The following is a 20,919-nucleotide window of genomic DNA, read 5'->3' on the forward strand; positions in this document are numbered from 1 at the left end:
TCCACTACAAAGCACAGGGAGTAACTGGTCTTAACGCCCTCATTAAGAGGAAACAAGTTTATAAGTCATCACAGTCGCACAACGCGTAGTTGGACGGCGGAAGCGCAGATTACCCAGCACACGTTAGGTCCGCCCTCACGCCCAACCCCATCAACAGGCGCGCCATTACCTCCGAAGCTTCTAGAAGGCCATGAGGCGTCGTTGTAGAGCCCGAAGAGGCCGCCAGGTGGCGCTGCAAACCTACCCGGACCGCAGAGCAGGCAGCCGCGCCGACGGGCTGCCGGGATCAGGGGTGCGTTATGCACCAGTACTGGTGCCGTTTTGAGGTCTCAGCCTTCCTCGTCCAGCCACGTTAGTAGCACCCTAAAGCCGTTAACGTGCGGCTTCGCTTTTCTCTGCCTCAGCCTCGCTCACATGTGATGCTGGGCCCCAAAACTGGGCAAGATAACCTTCCGAGTCTCAAAAATCACAACGCTCAACCTTAATTTCCAATACCCAATGAGGCCAATGTAAGTTCCGAGCCCCCAAAACGCATTACTTAATCGATGCTGTGAGTTGTAAACGAGCCATTTTGAAGCCTCTATTTCTTAACCCCCAAACCAGCCACATAAGGCTAGACCCAAATTCTAAGAGCACAGCACTTAACCCCAGCTCTCAAGCCTGCAGAGCAGCGCAGTACGCCTGCTTTCAAGCCCTAAGGAAGCAGAATTCAGTCTCCATTTTCAAGACTTAGAAAGGCACGATACCATCTGTTCCCAAGCCCACAAACCAGACGCAGAGAGCAGCACAAAGTCCATCTGAGCCCCCAGGATGGGGCCAAAGCTCGGAACCCACTTCCCCCACACTAACCTCAGCCACCAAGCTCTGTCTACTGCCACTGCTCGCATCCGAGGAGCTCCGCACACTACAGCCCTACTGAGGAGCCGCCTCAGGCTGTTATGACCTGAGGCCGTTACCAACGGCCACCTGTGGGCAGAGCCAGCAGGTGCGTCTCGCGCGCCTGATGGGCCGTTGGTAACAGCTGCGGGGGGACGGGCCTCGGTGGGAGGGTGTAGCTGCTGGGGGTAGCATCGTGAGGGGTTTGTGTGGGGGAATGGTTCTCCTCTGCCCTTGCTTACCCTGCATTTGCTGTTCAGACCTGGGGGGAGTTGGCCTGTCTTTGTTCAAGGGCTCACGGGTAGCTAGAATAGCGTTTGGAGAAACCATGTCCTCTAAGGATCTGGGCGTTTAGATAAAGGGCATGAATGACTGAGGTGGAAGGGTTTCGTGCTTCAAACACGGGAGTTTGCTGCACCAGCTGTTGAAAATGCTGCTTAAAATTTAACTCCATTTGCTTTCCAGATACTCTGTTGAACCTTTTTCAGTTGAAAAATGGATTTTGTAAGTCAGTGTGTGGTCCCAGTTCAGGGCACAGTAGTAAACACTGCTCTGAGATTCTTCCTTTGGGTTTTTAGGTAAGTCTCTGTGTGAAAGAGAGCTTGTGTCTCTCCCATCCGATGTTGCTGCAATTTTAATTGGAATTGACTTAATCACACCTAATTCCCCACCGATGTGGTCACCATCTGTAATCCTTTCTTGCTCAGAAAATCCTTATAAAAGTCAATTTAAAATCAGATACAAAAGAATCACAGCTGGAGGGATGAGGGGACTCTGGTTGCAAATGCATGGCAGGGTGAGATGGTTCAATCAGCTCCCCAGATTTTCCACTGAAAACACTTCCTGCTTCTTCTGCGAGGTTTTCTCAGCAGTCCTGGTAAACTTCAAAACTAGCACAGATGGAGGGCTTCTCTCTCACTGGTGTTCTTCCAAAATGCTAAATATTCTTATTTCACCTTTGTTTTTTGCCCCCCCCCCCCCACATGAACACCCAGAAAACATATTGTCTTCACGGACGGATTATTTGCATTGTTAACCTGCAAAGTCATGGGAGGCATGGGCTGTGCTACTGACTTGTAGTGAATGTTCACAAGCACTGACAACTCTTTCAGGTGGACTTTGTACAATAAGGGCCCATGAAAGACCATTTCACGCCTACATTCAGCAAGGATTACAGCAGTTCTTTAAACCATTTATCCAGAGAAAGAAACAGATCTCTTACTTGGTAACTTCATACCACTACCAGTATTTTTAGTTCAGGTGCTTTAAAGTGTGTTTTATAAAAGTAAATTATGGATTTAGAAATAGCAAAGTAGTCTACAAGCGATACCTCAGTATTTGTATGGCAACTAAACTCTTGTGAGGAAATATGCACGTAATGCAGAGTGATTGTATTTCATTGTTGAGTTGGAAAGGGAACCTCCTCCCAGTATCACAGGCTGCTCTAATTACATGCTGATTTTCTAATTACTTTCACCTGTATGCACCATGTCTTCCACGCATAAAAAAAAAAACAAGTATATACACTATCACATCAGTGGGTGAGATCTAACTGTCTATCAGGACACTATAATCTCTGCTTCCAGAGAACTATGCAATGCAAAGGTATGGATGTTTCATATAATAGCAGAGGATAACAAACACCTTAGAATAAGAGATTAAATCAGTCTGCAGCAGTGGTGTAATTCAGCAGCCTGAGAAATGGGAATCACAGCCTCCTTTTGAAGATGTATTTGATCAACGTGAGTCATGCCATGCCTCAGTACTTCTATTTTCTTCGACTAGCTAAGACTACATGATAAAAAAGAATTTGAAAAAGTTGAACTTAAAGTCAAATTTTACTTCCTCCTTTCTGAAAAGTGCACACGTACTTGTCCATGACAGCCCTCTTCTCCTAAAGTCTTTGTGTGGCAAATGGAAATCAATGTATGGCATGTTTGTTTTGTGGCAGAACACAGTCATGTTGCATCTTGGAGGGAGGGAGAGAAGAGCATGTGGAAGTGGCAGAGGTGGTATCTTATGATGCCCTGACCAACAGCACTCTGTACTGTTCTCCAGTACGGTTCTCTTATGCATCATTTCAGCAAGTCAGCTTGCTCTGGAGTACAGATTTGCTGTACTCCTCTCAAGATGGAGTTCAGATATGGTTCAGGTGTGGTCCTGTGATGGGAGCGCTCCAGAGTTCCTAGAACTGATTCAAAGGAAAAATCATCCAGCAGCAAATCTTTTATCTTCTACCTTTTTTCCTTTTGTATTCTAGCTTTGTTAATGCCATATTCAATTTCACACCCACTATGAACACCTGTTTCTAGGAAAGGGCTGGCATATCTTCCTTTACAGTGTCATATACTCAGCTCTGCTTGGTCCTTGCTATCCACCTTCAGAGCGAGTATGATGTCACAGTGCCTCTATTCTATCTAAGCATGCATGTCCTGGAGAAGAATTTTTGTCACAGACTTCCAACGATGTTAGACTTTTGTTCAGGAGAAACTTCCCAAGTCTTGGAAGGTCACAGGAAGCGTTCAAAAGACCAGACGTGGCTGTACAAGTTCCTTTTGTAGCATGCAACATCTTACAAGCAAAGGCTGAGGCTTCTGTAAATATGCTGTTTCCCGTATTTCAAATCCAAGAAAGTGTTACACATGCATATGACTGCAGAAGTCTGGGCGAGTTGCGTATGTGTATCTGACAAGGGAGTTTTAATTACATTGCTTTTAGCCCCTCTTCACTAATGATTCATTCCACTTCTTAAGTGCATCAGGACTCTGGAAACATTTGAGTGAGTTTAATCTACTCCGAGTGGCATAGGGGATTAAGCAAACCACTCAGGAACTTTCAAAATGCATTTACTTTGACTCAAAGCACTCGTCAGTTTTAAACAGCTTTTATATCCTATTGTCAGTGATTTTTATTAGTACCTCTTCCACAAGTCACAAGAACCTGAAAGTGTTTTAAACCTGTTTTCCAGAGAAAGACATGGTGAAGGTAATAGTTTTTCCTCGGAAAGAAGCACAGGCCTCTGCAGAGGGCACTGAAGTCCTTTGAGCCACCTGCACTGATGTTAACTCTGTGAAGTACACAGTATATAAAAACAGCGTATAAAGAGAATCTTGTTCTGCATATTCAGCTTTGAATATTCTAAATTACAAAAATTTTGTAATGGGTTTTGAAGATACAACGTATGAAGGGAAAAGAGCTTTTTTTTCAAGAGAGTGAAATTTGAGGATGTACATATTCCTTCATTTTGTAAAGATTAAAATAACAAAATCACGGATCAAACCAGAAAAAAAAAGCCTTATTATCTTAAAGATTTTATTGCTACATGCTCCCCAATACAACAAACAGGATCAGTAGTGTACACTTTAATGAAAGAGAAAGTAGCTTGGTAGAAAAGAAAGCAAAAAGGTACAACGATTATCTACACCCACACTATATATATGTAGAAGATAAAGACAGAGTATTTGACTTTTTGGAAATTTCCAAGTAACAAAACACACCCTATTTGTCTGTTTGAGGCTCAGGGATTGTCTGTACAATATATTTAATACTGATTTCTTTGACCTTCAAAAGCCTTGCGGAAAGGTAGCAGCAATTCTTTAGAGGTGGTGAGTCAGTACTACAGTGGGTCAGATTATGTGCATCGCAACGTAAGATGCGCAGTGACCCCGTACTCCCTTGAAGAGGATTCATCTTAAATTTCATTTACAATAAAAGTCGTCTGACAACAGTTTTCATCCTTACCTTATCCTAGTCATCCAGTGAGTATGCATAATCACCTCAGGAGTTTCTTTCCAGAATTTAACCTTTGGAGTCTTAATTTGGCATCCTACTGTTTTATAGTATGTTAGAGGCAAACATCCGCTGTTCTTTCAAATAGGGCAATCATGAGGACCTCTTATGGGGAAACAAAAATTGCACATGAATATTTAATATCCTACTTAGAAATTAAAGATGCTTGTAATAAAAAAAAAATTGTCAAAGACTTTTTTTTTATTTTTAAGAATAAGATCAACAATTTCTCTACAGTAGTTTAGTTAGCTTAAATTTCTGTTCTATCCATATGACATAGCATGTACAAGTATCTAGTTACATCTATTTTATCTTGGCAAAAAGGATAGTCAACTGCCCTTAGTGTAAATATTTAGTACATAAAATACTATCAAGAATTCAACTTTTAATAAATATCTTTAGTTCTCAATCCTATATACAAGTACTTTACAGCAACACACAGGAGAGAGTGTGATTGGGTGGACTGTGAACAAGATGGTTATTGACATAAATTACTAGTACGTTATTGCAGTCAGATGCATTGTGCTTGTGGAGATTTTGAGGTGAACCATGCTGAAAAATAAATATCTCTCTCACCTTTAAACCAATGCTTCCAATAGGAAAAAAAATCTCTTTTAAGTCTTGCCACAGCTATTTCTTCTTAGTGCTACCACTATGATGCTTTTTTAGCTTCATAAAAAACAACTGGATCGTCTGGAAAACACAACTCATTTTTGACTTGTGAATATTACAGTACTTACAGTATATACATGGTTTCCTACACCGGTCTGACCTCTTAGGCAAGAGGAGACTTAAGGGACAGCGCTGCAACTCCTAACCAAAGCAGTGCCTGCTCAGTGTAGGCTGCAGGTGTCAGTGTTCATTTCACAGGCACGTAAAAGCATTTTTCCAACCTGTGACTGGAATTATGCTAAAATGTCTGAACCAACTTTTAATGGACAGGTGGCAACAAGCAGACTCTTATGTTTAGAATTACACTTCTTTTTTTCCCCCCTCTCTTTGAAAAGAAAGCATCACATTGTTGATATTAAAGAACAATCAAACAACAAACTCTTTCCTAGTGTCAGTAGATGTAATTCATATGAAAATGGAACTTATCCTTTTATGACAACGCTGCTTAAGAAATCAATTTGTGGAATGTAAATAAGGCAGTACTCAATGGCAGGCACCTAGCAATTGTCCAGAATGTAACATAGGTAAACAGTTGTCTGACAGCACAAAACTCTTAAAAATAATACTGATTTTCTGCAATATACAGTATTTACACAACAGCTGCAAATTTGCTCATACAATATCCATTTATATAGATAAATTAGCAAAACAAGTCTTAATAATTCAGTTGTTCCACTGTAAAAGTATTTTGTGTCATGTAAACGTTTGGTACTTCTTGTAGTGGGGTGTTTTCTACATGTGATTGTTTAAAAACAAAACAAAAATAGTGAGGTGACTACTGAGGACATGGCCACTTTCCCTGTACTAGAGCTTGACCGATGCCTTCGGCAACTTTTGTGCACTGTTAGGAATATTCTTTGGTGCTTTCCTCCAACGCATTCAAGCTAAGCAGATGACACAGTATGGAAGGAGGATGGGAGCAACTAGAAAGTGAACCAGCACTTCTTGTTCTTTGTATTTACAAGGAGAATTAGTTGATGATCTGCAGTGTCCTGCTCGTGGAAAGCAGCATGCACCGTAGTGTCCAGAAGTGAAGAAATGAAACACAAAGCGGACCAAAGCTTCTTTTTGCAACTATTCTCCATGTGGCATTCACATTCATCTTTCCACAGTGGAGGGCCTCGAAGGCCATCTCTTGTCAATTTGCTTCTCACTCTTCTGTGAGGTTCTTGATGGAGAAGGAGCACCCACTGTGGTGTTATTAGCTGACACCACAGGAACAGCTGCGACCAAAGCAAGGTCATTTGGAGGACCAAGACTGCTACTGTTGCCAGGTGGTTGGTGGAGCAAAGCAAATAGCTTGGAAGTCTTGCTTGCCAGAGGAACTCTCCATTGTGGAAACTCAGCACCCTTGGGCTTTGTGTTTGATGGGGCGATGTGTGTATCTGTATCCGCTTCTGCGAAGCGAAGTCTGCCCAGGCCCCTTTTCCCTGGCAGGAACTCTGCATAGTGAGGGACTAAAGGCGTTGGCATCACCAAAGCTCTATGCAAATCACTTTGATTAAACATCACTTCCTCCTCAGTTTCAGCAGCTTCGGTAAGGAATGGTGGTGGGAGAGTGCTGCTGCGCTTGCTGCAGGACTCACAGCACAGCTTGTTGTAGCCAGGGATGGAACAGTAACGTGCAAGCACTTCCATCTGACAGAAGATAGATTTGTCTCCCATACAGGGCTCATCTGCAAAACAAATGCAATGCTGATTGTAAACCTAATGAAGAGCACTGAAATACTCATACAGCATTTAGATGGGCACTGATAAAATAATGCCTGTTTTCAAAATGATGGGCCAGTCTGAGATGTTTCATCCATGAAAGAACTCACCAAGCCCCAGAAAATAAACCAGCCCCTTTAAAGAGGCAGCTCTGTGAAAAAAAAAAAAAGAAAGAAAAAAAAAAAAAAAAAAGAAATCATCAGTTACTTTGAAAATGTTGGCTTCTGTGCAGACCAGTAGCAAATAGAGGAAAGTCACGTTTGTAGAGGACTACAGTCAGGAATTCACAGTGCTAACTCTCCAGTACCAGTCATTCCACCTGCCCCAAATCTAGCCTGAGGATATTATCTATCAATAAAATGAAAAACAATTAGATCTTCCTTTAAAGGCATCCCAAGCAGTCATTTTGGGTGGAGTTGGATTCAATGATCCTTGTAGGTCCCTTCCAGCATGGGATATTCTACAATTCCACGAACTCTCAAAGATGCCTTTTGCATCATCTCTTAAAATAAAGTGTTAGAAATATTTCTTAGGTTTTCAGTGACCCAAACATAAATGGAGAACTGATGGAAAGCTTCTAGCAGATAGGTCAGATGTAAGATGCCTTCAGATCATGTGAGGCATTCCTTTCAGTCAGCAAAAGAAGATTTCTTAAAGAAGTCAAAGTTGTACTTGAGATTTCAGAAGCATCAGTCTTTTTTTGAGCATTTGCTGGATTCTTGTGTTGACCAGTCACGCTGGTCAAAAAAGGTAGAGAGGAAAGCCTTAAAACACATTGAGTCAGAAGAAATATAAGGCTTTTATACTGAGCTAAGAGTACATCCGTACCCAGACTTCTTCAGTGTGATCCATCATGTGAACTCAAAGGCAAAGTTCTAAGTTCTAGTCTCACTTGAACCAGGACAAACATTGAGAGTTTCTAGCACTTGAGAGTTGGTGGCAATATTGAGCATTTATGTTTTTAATCTTGCGATCTGTTGTACTAACTATACCACCTAAATCAGGTGCAAAGGCTTTAGCAGCTGTCCAGAATCAGATGAAGAAAATACAAACATGTAACACTTTCCAGGACAGAAAACCAGCAATGCGGACAAATAAATTGCTTGGTGCATCCAGTAACTATTCAAATACTTCAGGGAGAGACTAGCAGAATATTTCCATTAACAGATTTTTCCTAAGATATCATAGTTTATTTGAAATGGTACTGATGGATTTTACTTAAAATAGAAGTATGCAAAACCATAATGTAAATGGCCAAAAGCTAACTCTGACCATTGAGAATATCTGTTCCATATGTGTCTTCCATTCATAGTTAGCAATTATTCAGTCAACATTTCAGTGAGCAACAGATGGCACTTAATGCCACTTATTAAGCTGTGAAATTAAATTAGCCTTCTGTACTGTGATATTTTCTCACTAGTATAGATGTTGTCTTACCACATGTCAACAGTATGTTAGGCAACCAAGTTTTCCTTTTTTAAAATATTAACTGTAGTCCAACCCCTCAATCAGTGTAGATCAGTTTAATTGCACTGAATTCAGTAAAATTACACACTTGCATCAGTGGGCTTGTGGGACGCTGTTTATAAATAGCAAATTATATGACTTCAGCACATAATATAAATCTTTTCCTTGCTCCTAATCCTGATGTGATTCCTTGGATAGACATTTATTGGTTCTTGACAAACCTGAGTTAAACCTGCAGCTTTGCCCGTGAATATATGTAGTCCATGAAGGCACTATAAGACTATTTTCAGCAGGAATTAGCATGGGAAATTCAAGGGCTACATTCACAATTCATCTAAACTAGAAAAGCTAATATTGAAACACAAATCTTTGCATCATATATAGAGTAATAATTATACTTCCACGTAAACGAGATCATCTGATCTGGAAAATTATGACAGTCATCTTACTAACACACTGTGATTTATATCTATATATAAGTGAAAGCAAATACTATGACCTAAAGTAACAAACAAACCCAAAAAAGAAAGTACCAAATAATTATTTTTGCCATTCCATGGTGGCAGCGCATCTTATTTTGTCCCGTTTTCTAATGGCTGATTTTTCTGGTATTGATTTGCAATAGTTTTGATTTTGTGACTCAAATGATAGTGCAAAGATTTGGTTTTGTACTTATCTACTTCCAGTAGGTTCCATAAGTACAATCTTGGAGCTATATACTCACATAACCCCTTTTTTTTAGTTTTTAGGTTAATTCTGCACAACCTAGTCAACAATTTCCTATTCAGTATGGAAGTGCTTGTATCCTTCTGCTGCTGGTCACGGTAAAAATTCTCCTTCTCACAATTTGTTACTTGCTTCACGGTAACTAAGAGTAGAAGACACAAGAAAGTGTATCGGTTCCCTAGCCAATCTTTAGGAGAAGCCAATAATTTAAATTGACTCAAAAATTTCACATTACATTTTAGAAGTGACACAGTTCTTACAGAAAGGATAGCTGCAATTGTACATCCAGTGGGATGAGAGCATCCCACTGAGAAATCTTGCTTTGAGCTGGAATCTGATATTTAGGCACTGATATTTGAAACAACAGGTGGATATTTTTGCATTCTGAATCACATGTTGCAAAGAAGAGATAGCTCATAAAAAGACTACCCAAAGACCTGTTTGTCAATTTATGCGAGTACCACACAGTTTTTGTAATCTCCACTGAGGCATATGATAGAAGTGGTGGCTCTTCTCCTGTATGCAGACAATTTTTTTCTAATGAAATGGAAGATGAAGGTTAATGTGCCTCATACCACAGAAAGAATCACACTAACTGAGGCTAATGTTCATCACAGTTCCATTTGAATTGAATTCTCAGCAATTTTGCATTTATACAATAAATTATTTGTGTAAAACATCTGCTGTAGACAAATATTTTGCTATGTCTAATGCCCTGAAAATCAAAATAGTAATCAAAGCTATACAAACTTAAAAATAACTACCACACTTTCCATGCATAAATGTTTTACCTAGATAAATATTACAGAATAATATCCATATTTTAGCTATATTCTCCCTAAACATAGAGCGCAGTAGAAACCACATTAAAAGAGTGTGGTGAAAAAGACAGACTATTTGGTCTGAAAGAATACTGACAGCTACTGAGTGCAGAGGCAGAAAATGCCAGTGCTTGGTAAAAGCTACGGCCCAAATTCCTGAACAGAACAGACAGGTTTGCACTCAAAGAGGCTGGTATAGTGTGTCTGAGGAGCAGAACCCACAAGGTGGCCTGTGGTTTTGTCAAAGGTATGAGACTTGGATGGATGCAGCTGCCTGGGCTCTTGTAGTTAGCAGCACTTTTATTAAGACCAGGTTATACTGTAAGTTTGCTGCAGCAAGGCCAGATGGATCAGTACATTTCCTTGGCCATTACTTCATTTTTTTTTAAAGCTGATGCAAGGTGTATATATCCTCTTTCTTTAGGGGATGAATCTAGCATTTCAGAACCCTGATAAGCAACTGCAGTACTTAGACATGACCACACAAATCCTTCCTTCAGTGGGGCAAGTAAGATGGGGTGTGCATTAAGCATCTGAAAATGAAAAAATAGAGTATTAACCAATGTGATTCCAGAGCATTGGTAGAGGGCCTGTATGAGGCCATCTATTGCTTATTTCCCATATTGGCAGACCCTAAGTCTTACATGTCAATGGCATTTGGCTCTGAGTATGACTGTGAAAGAGACACAGTAAGACTATGTGATGCCTAATTCTGAAAGGCTGGAATTTAACACTGGCCATTAAAGAAAATCTCAGCTCATGCTTAAAATAGAGATTCTTAAACCTGATGCTTAAAGCACAAGATCAAATCTATCTGAATCATTTTGTGAAGATGTAGCCTTTATTTTAGCTTTGGAAATATTTGTATCACCAGTGAAAAATCAGTCCGCAATGAATAAATCGTTTTAAATCTGGTACTTGTTTATAAAGTCACAGATAGTGATTTGCTCCCACCTAGTGGATACAGAATCTCTTAACTGTTCACTGCTCCCACAATCATTTTCTCCTTTGAGTCCTTTCACTGGCAACAGCAGAAGACAAATAAGAGCAAAGCAAAGACTTTCACTAGGCCTGTGGCAAGCAGTTACATTCAGTCTGTAGGAAAACATACTGCACTTTCTAAGAAGTCTTTTTTCTATTTTTTCTACCAGCCAGTGGTCAGAATATTAGGGCTATCATGAGGGATTTAAAAAAAACAAACAAATAAACCCAAAATCTAATAAAGTTAATGTCTCAAAGGAACAAAGACCTTTTTTTGTGTGTGTTGTTCATAAAAAGACTAAAAAACTGTTTAAAGAATTCTATGAAAATAATGCAATGAGATTCCCAGGAATCCTATTAATACCCCATGGCTCAATTTTTTTTGTATTTGTATTTTCATTTCTTTAATTGGCCTCATGCTGGGATCTAGAGGTCAAGTAGGGTCTACTTGGACCGACCTTCGTCTCCAGCAAAAATTTTTGCAAATACAACTTAGGCTAACATGTCCAACCCCCCTATTTCAGCGTGTTTACAAGAGAGGGCCCCAGTGCGTGAGAAACACAGATCAGCCTGAGTTAGAATATCAATAATGTACGAAAAACAAGACACCATTAGTTGGAATAAAGCAAGGGGATTACCAGTGAATGATGCATTTTCTAGCATGCAAGAAGTAAATAAGGTTGTGTGGTTGACAACTGACAGTGTAGTATCTTTGAAACACAGTACTGTACAAATTTGGCACATACACTACCTGATCATAAGTATGGGCTGTGACTTGTCATAGAAACCAGTACACAACAACACAGTAGGTTCAGCAGGTAGAACTGAAACTTCAGGCAGGATTAAATGAAGTGAATTATTTTTCATCAGAGTTCACTCAAGTATGAAATCTAAGTCTCTAACTCTGGAACCATACTATGCGCTGACACACTGCGCTGAGACAGGAATGGTTACTCTCATTTGCTACAATCAGTTTGTTTCCTTACCATTACAGGGAGGGAGTTTACAAACCCTCACTGATTCTGGCTTTTCTCCATCGCAATGGTCACCAGCGCGGCATATGATCTGCCGGGTCTCGGTTCCCTCCCCACAGGTCACAGAACACTATGAGACAGACACAAGACAATTCAGAGTATTTCACAGCAATGTGCAATAGTTAATGTGTCTAAAATAGCCCAGGGCTGGTTTTCACATCAGGCTATACATTCCAACAGTTTGTTTTGAGAGCAGGCTTTAGTGAAGGCTGACATTATCAAAAAATATGTCAAGAAAGAGGATGGCATGTTCATCAGTCCTTGCCTTCCTCAATATCAAATTTATTATTAGAGTATATTATAAATTTTTTTTCTTAGTCTTCCGATAGCTTACTCCTTGCTCCTTGACAGGGTAACAGAAAGAGAATAAAAAAGGCATGGAATTCTAACTCAGTGTTCACTGTGTTAGCTGTAGCATTCAGGTGTTTGCTCCTATGACATCACAGGAGTATTAACACTTGCAGAAACTCTGTGATTCCAATGCAAGTCCACACTGGTACCAAAAAAAAAAAAAAAAAAAAAAAGTTATGCTATCCTCAAAATTGGGGAAATGAAAAGTTGGAAAGTTGACAAAAACAAAATGTCCACATTTGTTCTGCAGGATTGTGTATTTGACACTGTGGATATTTTCAGTGTTTGTTTCTAGAGAATTTGGGAGAGCTATAGAAGCCCAGGAGCCAGGAAGACATTATCTACTGCTGATTTTCACATTTTGGACATCTCCGACCAGTGCAGACGGGAACATTCACCATAGGCACAGCTCCAACATCAGAGGTGTGAGGTGCTACCAAAGGTACATTACTTGCTCCCAGTTGTTGCTTGCCTACCTCAGACCAGGGCCCAGCTTTCCACTGTGCAGGGCATGGTACTCGGTTACACGGCCTGCGACTCTCAGGGCGATCTCCACTACAGTACTTGAAATGGACAGAGCGGTTTGCACCATCATGAAGGGGCTGAATGCAACGCACAGTGCGGATCTGGTAGCCTGAATTCCCACAGGTTTTTGTGCAGTATTCCCACTCATCTGCTGCCCACCTTAAAAGTAAAAAAGGAGTAAAATACCATCACAACTTTTACCATTATCCAAACTGCTGTCAGTTCTTAGCATGTTGTTTTTCGTTGCTTTTTTTTTTTCTTGGGGGTTGAGGGGATGAAAACACTCAGCAAGATCTTACACAGGTAAAAAGAACAAAACAAAACGAAAAAAAGCACATCCATTACACAAGATCTCCAATCTAGAACGCTATTAGCATCCTTACAAATTTGGTTTGGGTTCATTTTCACCCCTATCACAAGGAGCAATCGTTTGTATTCCTATGCATGACCAACTCACAGAGGCCGTGTGCATTCCTGAAGATTGCACATTCTACGAATGGGCTTTGGCTTTTTGCTGGCTTCACAGAAGCTGCGATGAACCATTTTGTTATCACTTTTCCTGCGGCACCCATATTTCGTATATTGGAACCCTGGAAAATATTTCAGAAAAATTAGGAAAAACAGACTCTTGTTAGAAATGTTTTTGTTGAACTTTCAAGTACTATTAAATGGTTTTACATGACAGATATTTACAAGGTATTAAAACATGCTCACAATTTGTTCCACCACCAGGCATAATAGTGTTGCAGAATGCTCTTTGGGTGTTGTTTAAAACATAGCACTTATGGTAGGTTTATAAGGCCGGAAGGGCCTCCTAAGACCTTTTAACCTCTGCACTGCACATACAGATCATGGTACAGAGAGGGGAGAAATTACCTCCTTAACATCAAGCAGCAGGTCACTTAGTAACCAGGGAATGAACTCAAGACCCAGGTCACATTTTAGCATTCTTGCTACCCAAACAAATTACCTGCTCAACTGCTCTACATAGGAGTTAAAGTTAATTAGAAATTTACATTACCCATTATTTGCATAGGAATAACATACTGTAAGCAAAGTGAACAGTCAGTAGCAAAACACGGCCGAGTGCATACTTTCAAAGTGACCTTAGGTTCTAAATTTAACACCTAAAACGGACTTTTTCTTTCTAGGCTGGAAGTGTGACACTTCTGAATAATCAGACACTTAAGATATTTTAAGCTTGGGCACCCAAAATAACAAGCTGTTTCTAAAATGGAAGCCCAAGATTTCTAAAGCATTCACTTCCCCCACCTTTTACTGCTCCACTTCTGGTAATTTGTCATTTATTACTAGAGGGTGCTACATCATCTGTTTACCTCCACCACAGGGTTTGGAGCACTGTGACCAACTTTTCAACGCCCACTCAAAAGTATCTATTTCCTCCTGTAGGACGTTGTTGCTGTTGATAGTTGGTACTGAATCTTCGTGAATGATGTATTTGTAAGTCAGGCTAGATCTTGTGTCATTCTCCCGAGGAATGATCTATTAATAATCAAATGCAAACAGTGGTAGAAAACCAAAGCTGTTAATTATTCTGTTGCAGAGTAAAGAAACTACAGCCTTTTAGGGAAACGTGCAAACTGCTGGTTAACTAATTGGGGAAAAAAGGTTTTCTTTTTTATCTTCACAGCTATAACTAACAATAGTAAGATCAACAGAGCTGTTTAAAATGAGATGCCTTTCTAATGCTAGAGTTATTAGCTGGCCAAGTAGGACACCTCTATCAGGGTGAAATGATACCATGGCCCAGTGATGTACTTGGCAAGAGAGCAAATACCATTTGACATGTAATGTCTGTTTTTGTCCAAAGTGTCCCACTGACATTTGAGAGCACAGTATTGGAACATTACTGCTGCATGAACAGGCAGCATTTTACCAAGGACAGTAACAGCTAGCGAGAAAAGGGCTTTAGCCTGTCAGCTGTCTCATCTGCAAAGGTCTTTCAGAGAGGCATTACACACTTGGCACAATCTCCATGCTGGCCATGTACTTCTGTAAAAGACAAAATCACTGTGTTCCCACTGCTTGGCGTACAACCTACCAGGACAACTACTGCATCATGCAAAGGCCCATCAGTGTGCAGAGTTTCAATGTCGTCTTCTATATTGTATTCCCATTCCACACCCAGGTCGATGAAAGATCGGGATCTGGCCTCCTCCCCTTTTCCATTCAGAATATAGTGTCCTGTAGCCTGGTTCTTAATTGCTGAAGGGATTGAAAAAGAGTGACAGTTGTGCCTCTTATCATATCATCTCCAATTGTGAAGGCTTATGTGAAACTTGACAGGAGACATGACAGAAAGCCTCTTGAACAAACCCCACCAGCAAGTGCTGTAGATGCATTTGCACAAAAAAGGACCTTCCAAGGCCACCTCATGTAGCCTCCAAATTCCAGTCTGATGATAGGCGCATCTGCATATTTGATTCAATTTTGCACCACCTTATCCATATGAATTAGGTACAGAAAGTACTTCTTCATGTGTAATATGCATGTTTTCCATGTTGGCTTAGTTCCTAAGAAGTATAGGTAGTAGCAAGAAACTCAGGTCAAATCTTCAGAGTCTCTTGTCCTCCTTGTTTGCAGAAGACCAAACCCAACAGTACTGGGAAGGCCCATCAGTTTAACAGACATCTCAACAGACTACAGATGCACTTCTTATATTCCTCAGATCATAAAAGTGACACTTTTTTTCTACACTTCAGTTTCTTTGGCATACGTATGTATGTGCCAGATGCTAAAAAATCAATAAGCAAAGAGTCAAGGCATTCGAACCTCTGGGAAACTGACTGTTTGGAGTTCCTGCAACACACTTTGAAAATCAGGTCATGTCAGGGTTGGATTACAAGCCAATAAATAAGAAATCTAGAGACAGGCTCTCATTTTTTCCTTTTGTACATCTTTTTCTGTATCACCATAAAACATGATTTAAAAATATGCCAACATCTTATATGCTCCTATTATTATAGCAATCAAAATGCAGGAGTTTTGCAGTGTACTTAGTTAGAAATGTGATGAAACCACTTACTGCCAAAACAAAGTAATTCTCTCAGGGGTACTATCACACTGTGCTTGGTCCAAATTGAAGTTCTCAAACCCCAAAAGCCAGGAGTTTTTCCCTCTGACATTATCACAGCCTAAACTATTTCCTCCCTTCTGTTTTGGCTTTTTTTTTTATTTCTTTTTTCTATTTTTACTAATTTTTTAATAACTGATATAACTCTGCCTGAAGAGTTTACAATTCAGACACTGCCCTAGCATATGAAGAACTGATTAAATGTACGTCAAAATCAATGGACGACCTCATCCCTCCAGTGTAAGCTAAAAATCCCTTGAGCATTAGACAATGATAAACTTCAAGATACAAACTGATACAACAACATGATATTTCCTACAAAAGAAAAATCCAAAATGAAGGGGACTGAAAATATATCACAAGTTTCCCAATCTTCTTTTCATTAAAAAAGCTGTTGCTTGCAATCTGCAGCAAATAGGATTGTTAAAGATATTGAATTGAAGATACTGAATTCACATATTAGAATGCATCTTTTTACCTTGACAGTGTCGTTCAAATAAGAGTGATGAGTCTTTTATTAGTAAACATGCAACCTGGGATCAGTCTAATATCTTGAGGAATTCATATGTAAATTTGATGACTAAGCTTACATCGTCAGTCTGTAACATGCGATTCTGAATGCAGAAATTTACCTTTATTACTTTAGTTTGGTTCTCATTTCTCAGGTTCTTCTGCATGACTGCCCATGCTTCTCATCATGCCTCAAACCAAACCTGAGGGAGGAACTTACCAAGAAAATGAGGAGAAGCCTCGTCTTCTTGGATAAACACATGTCGAGCACCAGGAGGGATGTCAAACATCTTAAGGTACCCTTTGGCATGTGTAGTAGTCAATGGAGAAAGCAGAGGAGGAAATAAAAAGTAATAGCCATGGTTAGGAGCACTCTACATTATCTAGCTACTACTTGCAGAAGGGGGCATCCACCAACTGAGAAGCAGTGTCAGAAAGAAACTGATCAAATAGCTTTGTAACGTATTTGACAGGACCTCCTTGTGTTTTTCCTCTTTCCAGAAGTAAAGAGAAACCAGTTACAAATCTATTTGTCTCTTTGTTAGCTATACTGCTATAGGTCATATTAATTAACAATTCAGGCAAAAAAAATATGTTTCCAATGTTTCTGAGTATACAAGGGAGAAGAACGATTCTTCCTGATTATTTTTTTCCAAATCACTCATCAGCCAGGCTGTAGGATTTCAGTTTACTTACTGTAATGATACACATATGTCTCTTCAGTGTGTCTGTTTACTTTTGAGACACCAATGATTCTGGAGAAAGGTGGATGTAGTAGATTGTACTGTCACTATACGTAAGGAAGGGCTTGTCTACATGGAAGTTAATCCAAACAGTTTAAAACTACAAATGTAAAATGCATTAATTCAAGTATTACTGCTGAAACGAAAGGGCTGAATTTAACTCTATACAGTTAAGAATAAAAAGCTCTTCCCAAAGACAGTAATTTGTTTTAAATTTCAATTATTTATCAGTCTAAATAATTAGTGTAATGTTCAGCATGTAGTACTGTCATTCAGGAAGACTAAAATCCATCTTGAGAACCTGTCAGCAGTCACTTCTATTGCAAGTTTTAAACAAGAGCTTCACAAGCACTGAAGAGAATCTAATTAATTTGATGTAAGGATGCAAATCTCTGAGTGTACGGCACTTTCATATTTCTGTATTTTCCCTTTAATGTCCGTGTATTCAGTTAAGACGAATCTCCTTGGATCCATTTTTAAAGAATGAAGAGCTACATATGTGTAATGTCTGGGACTTGGCTGGTGAGAGTCTGCAGAAACAGCATTTGATGATCTTTTTCCTGACCATCTTTTGAGCATATGAAACACAAAGCTTTTGCCTGATTTGGAGTAATGTGTCAATGCCTTGTTGGAGATTAGAACTGCAGCAAGAACTCTCCAGTTGCCATGGATGCCTCTTTCTGCAAGCACTTGAACTTACCCAGAGTATTTTTAGACTCCTTTGTTTCAGAAAGGGAAATATTGCGAGCTCCTTTGGGCAATGTAAATGCTCCTCTCGTCTTCCCTTAAATAGAACGTCTGTAATTAGTGTTATGGGAGCCAAGTCTCATTATTTCATTGACTACATTGTCAGCCAGATGGTCTTAACAAATACGAAGTATAATTTACGTTATGTATTCAAATGCACTTGAAGCAGCATTAGACACATCTAGCAAATTTTAATAGTCAATGAAATTTAGACCAGTGAAAATTCAGGTAGGTGATTTTAAGTTGGATACTTGCAGATTTCATTTTCCAGAAACGTGAATTCTTTTTGGCACCTCTTGCTTAAATGTTTTCCTGTTGGAAGAGGTCAATTAGTCTTTTTAATGACTAGACTGACACAGATACTGTAAAACAATAAACATTTCATAAACACTTGCATTAACATTTGGAAATGGCTGACTAATAGCAGTATTTCCTGAACTATATTTCTAGTACTCTCTATCACTTACAACTGTAGTGCTTTCCAGACACTGAGAACACTCTGAAAACACCCAGTAACGTGCTGTCACCTCACAAGACAATGCAGTTACTCAGTGGCTCCCAGGCAAAAATACAGAGACACTACATGATGGGGTTAGTATTATATTTTGCCCTCTGTTGACCTCTCATTTGCCCTGTTATCTCCCAGGGAGTAAGCCAAACCACAGGCTTAGGCTGTACATCAACTGCAAGCTCTAAGTTGTAAACCACTGCTATAGAATACAGAAACCAGATGCACCAGAAAAAGCTCTTATTGGACTGGATCCAGAACTGTGACATGAATATTCCCTCTGCCCCCAAAAGTACAATCATTTACTTTTAGTGAAAAAGATTAGAAATGTGCTTAGATGGCTGAGCACTAATTTCTGCTGATTACAGTTTGCTTTTTTTTTCCTGTTTGTTTTTAGAAAAGCACAGCAACTGCCAGCTCAAGAAGCACAGAGGCCTATATAAGAGGCTCAAATTATAGTCTTAATTCCATTACTCCCCACATCACAGTAGTTCTTGCATAATTTCATGACTAATCCACCAGCTGCTTTCATCACTTTAAGACAGGTTTTCAAATGGCACTTACAACTACAAGCAGTAAACTTCTCCAGTTGGTTTGTAATTAATACGTATTTTCAGCAGAATATTTTACGTATTTTCTTTCCATTTGCACATTATCTTTGTCTCAGTTTAGTTTGGTTAGTCACTTACTGTCCAAATGTAATTACTGATACTGCAATAAAGCTTGCTTCATTCAGCAATTACCAGTTTTTTAAACTGTTAATGCAGATATTCATGTTATCTATCCCTAAGTCTGCTACCAGTCATACAGAAGATGCATATCCCTGAGTACCTTCTCCAAACTGAAATAAAAGCAACATAGGAAAGTCTTAGAATACACAATATTCTTAAAAATATATATATACAAGATTATACTGCCCTAGCTCAACAAATAACTGATCAGATAGAAATTTCTGAGAAGTCCAACGGGTCTTAAATTATTACTAATAAGAGATGTGTTATAGAGTACCGCAGTCCAGTCTGAAAACTTTAACCGGGTTAATGTCATCATATGTTTCACTGGATGTAATTTGCACCACTTAAGCCAAATGAGGGTTTCTGCCAAAATGTTTCTGTCTTTGGTTCAGAATTAAGTTGAATTTATTTTTCATTTGTTTATTTGACTAGAAGGCTACAATTTGTGACAAGACTGATTTGACACGAGGATCCACACGTTCATATGAAAAAAAGTTCAGAACTTCACTTATAACTCTTGAGTTTAGGCTTAAGAAAAAAAACTTCAGAAAAGCTTACACTTCAAAGGGAGGAAGAATATTTCTTCTAGTCCTCCTCCAGAAAAAGGCATGCTATACTTAGCATCAGGCAAAGCACCTCAATTTCTTCTGAATGTCACTGTTAGGACAATAGTTAATATTTTTTTGGCAGAACTCAGTGTATCCCCGTTTAGCACAAACACTGTCTGTGGGCTTCAACATTTACAAAGAACTAAACGTGCTCTGCCTGGGGAGTATTTCTGGATACAATGCACAAATCGAGTTTTCTCCTAATAGGTCCTTCAAAAGACAGAAACATTACAGTGTTTTAAAGGATCTCACTTCTTTATCAAGCACCAAACTATTCTGGCACATCAAGCTAAAATTTTTGTTTTGCTACCTTGAAGTAAGCCACGTTTCTGATCAGTCTTCAAAAACAATAAGCATGACAGAAACATGTGAGATAATAGAAACTATATTCAGATGCATGAATTTGCTATTCCTACCAAGCTTTTTGGGAGTGCGGGTAAAGGTTCCTTTCACAGTTCGGCAATGGGAGTTATCTCCACCACAGACACCACACTTATCTTCAGCCTTATTGGAACCAATTTCCTTGTCACAACCCACTTTCTGCAGAATGAAGAGCAAAAAGAAACATGGCTTTATCATAAGCTGTAAGGGTTAGCTGTAGAGGGAAGCAATCTCAAAATCAATGCATAGAGGAAATTACCACCCAACACTGATCTATTTCATTTAAATACAAATTACTTGAAAGCCTGTTGCTGGGTAATGGTTGCCAGGTGAAAAATAGGAATTGATTCCCAGATTATATCCACTGTACGTCAAAACAAGGAAAGATGGTAAAGAGAAAAATAGGGACAATTCCTTTCAGATGCAAACCTAAGTGCAAAAATGGCAAATGAAATTATCAGTTGAATAAAAATAAAGTGTTTTCATGGAATGGACCTGTGTCATTGCTCTAATGCAATTTAATTCTGAAGTAATTATGAGGAATATGATGCTGCAAATATTTCACAGCATCTGCAAAGTCTATCTCTTTTTTTCCTGATTGCTGCTAAACAGTTATTCAACACAGCACAGTCCAAACTCAGC

General features: G+C 39.4%; 1 protein-coding gene and 1 long non-coding RNA gene across 7 annotated transcripts in view; one reads left to right on the forward strand and one right to left on the reverse strand.

The window, feature by feature from the left end:
* The first annotated feature begins 253 nt into the window (after positions 1-253).
* LOC121110678 lies at positions 254-20,919 on the forward strand. 4 transcript variants are annotated; one of them, XR_005859575.2, is made up of 6 exons: positions 254-985; positions 1,342-1,454; positions 9,257-9,338; positions 12,710-12,869; positions 16,712-16,852; positions 18,952-20,919. It is a non-coding gene; the product is annotated as an uncharacterized LOC121110678 (long non-coding RNA). The 4 variants fall into 4 exon arrangements; XR_005859576.2 differs by having other exon boundaries at positions 254-509; XR_005859577.2 differs by having other exon boundaries at positions 254-292.
* Positions 4,172-20,919, reverse strand: part of ADAMTS3 (ADAM metallopeptidase with thrombospondin type 1 motif 3) — a 132,065-nt gene continuing 115,317 nt past the window's right edge. Inside the window, exons 15-23 of one of the 3 annotated variants that reach the window (XM_040699743.2) lie at positions 20,313-20,436; positions 18,302-18,358; positions 16,777-16,857; positions 15,015-15,178; positions 14,290-14,455; positions 13,410-13,542; positions 12,904-13,111; positions 12,029-12,146; positions 4,172-7,013 (exon numbers count right to left, since the gene is read on the reverse strand). In XM_040699743.2, the coding sequence (XP_040555677.1) occupies positions 6,436-7,013; positions 12,029-12,146; positions 12,904-13,111; positions 13,410-13,542; positions 14,290-14,455; positions 15,015-15,178; positions 16,777-16,857; positions 18,302-18,358; positions 20,313-20,436 (1,629 nt within the window). In that variant the 3' untranslated portion in view covers positions 4,172-6,435. Of the gene's footprint in view, positions 7,014-7,204; positions 9,383-12,028; positions 12,147-12,903; positions 13,112-13,409; positions 13,543-14,289; positions 14,456-15,014; positions 15,179-16,776; positions 16,858-18,301; positions 18,359-20,312; positions 20,437-20,919 lie in introns of those variants that run through there. The other 2 variants (XM_040699744.2, XM_015276403.4) reach the window with 2 other exon arrangements.

Source organism: Gallus gallus, chromosome 4, assembly GCF_016699485.2.
Source record: "Gallus gallus isolate bGalGal1 chromosome 4, bGalGal1.mat.broiler.GRCg7b, whole genome shotgun sequence".
Taxonomy (NCBI): Eukaryota; Metazoa; Chordata; class Aves; order Galliformes; family Phasianidae; genus Gallus; species Gallus gallus.